At 58.9% G+C, this 6,000-nt stretch overlaps 1 protein-coding gene across 1 annotated transcript in view; it reads right to left on the bottom strand.

The window, feature by feature from the left end:
• LOC106496054 (uncharacterized) overlaps positions 1–5,763 on the bottom strand; it is a 41,519-nt gene extending 35,756 nt beyond the window's left edge. Inside the window, exons 1-4 of the mRNA XM_067292232.1 lie at positions 5,723–5,763; positions 3,935–4,249; positions 2,670–2,796; positions 1,109–1,327 (exon numbers count right to left, since the gene is read on the bottom strand). Coding sequence (XP_067148333.1) covers positions 1,109–1,327; positions 2,670–2,796; positions 3,935–4,249; positions 5,723–5,746 — 685 coding nt within the window. The 5' untranslated portion in view covers positions 5,747–5,763. The remainder of the gene's footprint in view (positions 1–1,108; positions 1,328–2,669; positions 2,797–3,934; positions 4,250–5,722) is intronic.
• Positions 5,764–6,000: the final 237 nt, after the last annotated feature.

The raw sequence follows: 6,000 nt of genomic DNA on the forward strand, positions 1-6,000 counted from the left end.
CTGCTCACGGGACAGGAGAGCAGTGAACAGCATATTTTGTTAGGAACTGGCCAGACTTCTATTCTGTTGAACTCCCAAACATTTTAAAGCGATCTTTCTTTCCCTAGCCCCAGAGCGAGCAGGTAATACCGACACAGATATCTGTGCTGTAACAGTCAAAATGGTGGTGTTGATTTCTTGCCCATACAGCAGGATTCACACACAAGAACAGCTGTAGCTCAAGTGTGGAGAAAATCTAAATAATAAAGGTGACTTGAAATCTCAAAGGAGATGAAAAGGCTTTGTCTCTATGTAATATCTTTCTCCTCTCTTCCCTGTAACACCTGACAAACATCCCCCCAAATACACACTTGGCACGAGCCATTCCCTGGTAACACTCCTCAAAGGACAGGGCTTGCCTTGTCCTCTGCCCTGCCTGCCAGTGCTCACCCAACCCTTCCTGAAGCTTCTTAGCCCTCCAGCTCCTCATTCCAGCATGAAAGAGCTCTCAAACACAGCTCTTCCTGTTAGTGTCATTTTCTCTCGGCTCTGTCAGGGTCTCTTTGTGGTTTTCTAATGTCTCCTTCTTTCCTTGCCCGACCTTCCCACTACGGCAATTCATTTTTCCAACTCTTCCACGCCAAGTCGCAAAGCTCTCCGGACTGCTTCTGCTCTCCATAGCCCTAACAGAGCTCCTTCAGCCTCCTCTTCCCATTGCTGCAGGGGGCCCAGGTTCCTCGCTTCCCACCACGTCTCCTCTCAGCACAAAAGCAAGCAGGAGCATCTATGGAAGCACCAGGGCTGATGCATGCAATCAGGTAAAGGATTGCAGAATTGCACAGAAACAGCTGTAAGGGATCACAAGAGATCTGTCCCACTGCTCCAAACGCCTTCCCAGCCCTTCCTAACATGTTTTGTCAGTTTTTCTGCATGGGATTCATCTGCCCAAACATTAATGTTCCTCTCGAAGGTAAGATCCCTCTGCACTCCATGGAGGTCTAGTCAGTACAGCCAGCAGAGACTGAGTGGTTCATTTCTCTCCAGCACAACACTGCTAGGAGATCTTCCAAGAAATCTGGGACAGGAACAGCCCAGGGAAGCATGTCCTCATGACACCCATGTAACTCACCTGTGTCAGCTTCCATGGGGACTTCCTCTTCCAATGCCTTTTCCTTCCCGTCTGTCTCTTCTGGTGGCTGCGGGGGCTCCTGACTGTCTTGGATGCATGTCTGTGAGGGCTCCTGACTGTCTTGGATACCCGTCTGTGGCGGTTCCTCACTGTCTTTGGTGCAGAGCTCTTCATCCCTCTCCATCTGGGCCAGGATGTCAGGCTTGGACACAGCATAGTCTGCTCACGGGACAGGAGAGCAGTGGACAGCATATTTTGTTAGGAACTGGCCAGACTTCTATTCTGTTGAACTCCCAAATGTTTTAAAGAGATCTTTCTTTCCCTAGCCCCAGAGCAAGCAGGTAATACCGACACAGATATCTGTGCTGTAACAGTCAAAATGGTGGTGTTGATTTCTTGCCCATACAGCAGGATTCACACACAAGAACAGCTGTAGCTCAAGTATAGAGAAAATCTAAATAATAAAAGGTGACTTGAAATCTCAAAGGAGAGGGAGAGGCTTTGTCTTTATTTAACACCCTCCCCCCCCCCCCCATTTCAACTTCAGTAATGATTTAAAGAGCAATTCTTTTGCACTATCGTTAGCAGATGAATTTAGGTCTGGAGTAGAGACGGAGAAATTCCTGCTTTGTAGAGATGTCCATGTCTGATGGATCATCAGAGGAACAGGCTTTTTCTGTTTCTACAGAATATCATTGTGAACGGGGAAGCCTCACTCCCAGTAACTGTACAAACCAACACATTATTAATGGTGCCCATGAAACAGTTTTTGATGGGGAATATTTTATAGCCCAAATCATGCAAGAACATGTCAGATTTCCTTATGAGGATCAAACACGAACAAGACAGTTCTTTACCAAGGCACATGGGAACATCCCTGTTACAGAACCACAGTATAGTTGAGAATGGAAGGCACCTATGGAGGTCGCCTAGACCAACCCCCCTGTTCAAAGCAGCGGCAGCTAGTGCAGGTTGCCCAGGATATCTTCAAGGATGGAGACTCCACAGACTCTCTGGGCAACCTGTTCCAACGTTAAACCACCCTTGTTTTCCTGTGTTCAGAAGGAATTTCCTGTGTTTCAGTTTGTGCCTGTTGCCTCTTGTTCTGTCACTGGATACCACAAAGAGTCTGACTCCATCTTCTTTACACCCTCCCATCAGATATTTATAAACATTGACAAGATCCCTGTTACTTTAAATCAGGGCTAAATAGACAGAAAACATGCACAAGATCATGATGGTTCCCTGACCCTGCGATCCACTTCTTATGTAGTCATTAGGAACAGCATCTGTTACGGATATTGTTTGTAATAGATATTTTTTATATCATCATTATTATTAATTTCTATGGATATCTCTTACAGAGATTGTTCATTGCTTATAAGCAGGAAGGAGAGAAAACTAGTGGGTTTGACTGCCCGGGAAAGGTTCTGCCAGTTACTGACATCCAGTCGCACAAGCCAGACCAGCAGACGGACTGCAGTGGGAAACAGCGCAGCCTACGCTGGAGAGAGCCTCATACAGAGGAGCAAACCCAGGGAGATCGGAGTCCATGCCTTACCCAGGGAGATCAGGGTCTCATAGTTCCCCCTCATCACAGCCCTGTACAGATCCTTCTGCCAGCTGTCCAGTCTCTCCCACTCCTGCTCATTGAAGTACACCGAAATGTCATCAAATGTGACCGGCACCTGGAATCACAAGTGTTACGCGCTCGGGTTCTGCTGCGGTTACAAATAACTGGAAACTGCACGTGCACAGTGAGCATTTGGCTTTGGTCACGGGAGGCTCAGGACAGACAGAGAGCAAGGCATGGCTTGCCTGATCAGGTAAATCATCAGGTAATTTATAATAAATTTATTCATTATAATCCACAATAAATATATTAAATATATTATTAATATATTATTATTATAATTTATAATAAAATTTATTTATAATAAAATTTATCAGGTAAATGATAAGTTTTATAAGATTTACAGATGTTTGGCCCACTAAGCTCACTGTTAAGATCGCTCTGGCATTTCCCAAACCACCTCCAAAGCCACTCGGCCCTGCAGGTACTTGGCCTTCCAGGCACCAGCAACTCAAAGCCAGCGGCTGGCCCCTGCCCACTCACAGAGCTCACAAATTCCCGGGAGGCCTGGAGGCCTCCAAGTGGGATTTGGAGCACGGCCTGGTCCCACCGGCGCAGCGCTGGGGCAGCCCCTGCCGAGCGCGGGGCGCAGGTGTGTGTGTGCAAGGGCCAAGGGAGAGGCACCGCAAACGCGGCAGACCTCTGCATATACTAGAAGCTTCTGGTCTCTCTCTCCCCTTTCCTTTTTGAATTTTGCGTTCAGGAAAACCAGGCTGGGACATCTAATTGTAGCAGAAAGTTTGTCACCGGCATCCTGAGAACAGAGAGGAGCCTCTGCGGGTCTGACTCCCACCCCTCTCCGGTCCGGCAACCTGCGTAGGAGCCCCCTCATCCGCCTCTTCCTGCCATAGGGTCCCCACGTGCCCTGGTTGCTGGTCCCCCGCACGCTGGGTCAGCGTCCGCGAGCTCCCTCAAGGCAGGGGAGGCCGAGGGAGCGTCGGCGTTCGGCTCTGCAGCACTCCCTGCCGCGCTCGCGCGCCTCGAGGCTCGGGCAGCGCAGCCCCACGGCTCGTGACTGCCATTCGCACGGTGTGGGGCCGCGGGGCAACGCAGGAGCGTGAGGCATCACCCCACGTGAGCCCCCCTTCCCGCACCACCACGGCCCCGCCGAGCCGCTGTCCTGCTTGAGGCTTTAACCACGGCGCAAGGGGCTCAAGGACTCGGCTGCCGCCGGAGCCAGCCTGGACTCTCACCTTGGGGATTTCGCCCCGGGTGCCCGGCGGCAGCCGCAGGAGCCAGAAGTTCCTGTTCTTCAGCAGGTTCTCCACGTTGTCCAGGCGCTGCTGGAGCTGCCCGTAGCCCTGGAGGAGGGAGCCCAGCGCGGCCATGTGGCTGCCCAGCTCCCCCACCAGGTTCTCGCAGGCCAGGAGCCTCCGCTCAGCCCTCTCCGTCCGGCTCCGCAACTCCCGCAGCTCCTGGGCGTGGGCTTCCGCCTGCCCCGCGGCGGCCCGCGGCCCCATGGCCCGCACCGGCCCGCGCTCGCCGGCGCCCGAGTCCCACGCCGAGACCTGGGAGGGAAGCGAGAGGCGAGGGAAAGAGGGTGAGATCCCCGTCCCGGCCAAACAGCCCCTGTGGGGCACCCCCACGGCCCCCGGGGCTCCGCACACCCCTGTGGGGATCGGCACCCCCAAGGGGACCATCCCCAAACCCCACAGCTGCCCCTGGGCCCTGGCACCCCCCAGGGGAGCCCCCCAATCCCCCCTGGGGACCCCCCTGACCTTGGCTGCTCCAAGGGGTTCCCCTCCCAAGCCCCACATCCATCCCAGGGACTGGCACCTTCTCAGGGGGCTCCCCCAGACCCCCCCCACCCCCCTGGGCTGGCACCCCCCAAAAGGTGCCCCCTCCACTATCTCCCCCAGGACTGACCCCCTAAGGGGACCTCCCCAGCCACTACCCCCGGCCCCACATCCCCATGGGACTGGGACCCCCCCTGCCAAAGGGACTCCTAGATCCAACATCCCCCCAGCCCCCCAGGAGTGGCACCCCCCCTGAGGGGACCCCCCCAGCCCCACATCCCCCCAGGACCAGCACCTCCAAGGGCCTCTCCTGCAGCCCCACAACCCCAAGACTGGCACCTCCCAAGGGGACGCTCCCAGCCCCACATCCCCCCAGCCCCACTCTCCCCCTGGCCTGGCACCCCCCAAGGTGACCCCCCCCAGCCCAACCCCCCCCCGGGACCAGCACCACAAGGGGACCCCCCCAGTCCCACATACCCCCAGCACCAGCCCCACAAGGGGACCCCCCCCAGCCCCATATCCCCCCAGCACCAGCCCCACAAGGGGACCCCCCCCGGCCCCATATCCCCCCAGCACCAGCCCCACAAAGGGACCCCCCCGACCCCACATTCCCCCAGCCCCACATCCCCCCAGCACCAGCCCCCCAGGGGGACCCCCCGACCCCACATTCCCCCAGCACCAGCCCCACAAGGGGACCCCCCCGGCCCCACATCCCCCCAGCCCCACGCTCCCCCTGGCCTGGCACCCCTCAAGTTGACCCCCCCCCCAGCCCAACCCCACCAGGACCAGCGCCCCAAGGGGACCTCCCAGCCCCAGAGACCCCCATCACCAGCCCCACAAGGGGATCCCCCCTCCGGCCCCACACCCCCCCGCACCAGCCCCACAAGGGGACCCCCTCCGGCCCCACAACCCCCTGCACCAGCCCCCCAAGGGGACCCCCCCGACCCCATGTTCCCCCGGCCCCACATCCCCCCAGCACCAGCCCCCCTGGGGGACCACCCCGGCCCCACAACCCCCCGGCCCCACACGCTGCCCTGGGTTATGGCGCCGCAGGGCACCGGGCCAGGCCGGAGATGTCCAAGGCCGGGGCGGGGGCGGGGGCGGGCAGCACCGGCGCTGCCGGGGGGGAAAGCGGGACCCTGCGTGGCCCCGGGGCCGGGGCCGGGGCCGGGGCCAGTGGCGGTTCCTGCCCGCGCGGCGCGGCGGGGCTCGGCCCAGCCCGGCCCGGCCCGGCCCGGCCCTTACCTGAGCGAGGCCCCGGCGGGACATGGCCGCCGCCGCCGGCTCTGCCGCCGCCCGCCGGGCCGCCAGGGGGCGCCGCGCCACGAGGCGGGGCGGGGGCGGGGCGAGGGGCGGGGCGAAGCGGGGCAGCAGCACCGCGGCGCCCCCTGGCGGCCGCGGCGGGCGCCGCCCGCGAAGGGCAGGAAGCGGGGCCGGGGGGGGGCTGCGACCCCCCTGGGCTCCCTCCATCTCCCTGGGCTCCCTCCATCCCCCGTGCTCCCTCCATCTCCCTGGGCTCCCTC

The sequence above is a fragment of the Apteryx mantelli genome, chromosome 2 (assembly GCF_036417845.1).
Source record: "Apteryx mantelli isolate bAptMan1 chromosome 2, bAptMan1.hap1, whole genome shotgun sequence".
NCBI classification, from domain to species: Eukaryota; Metazoa; Chordata; class Aves; order Apterygiformes; family Apterygidae; genus Apteryx; species Apteryx mantelli.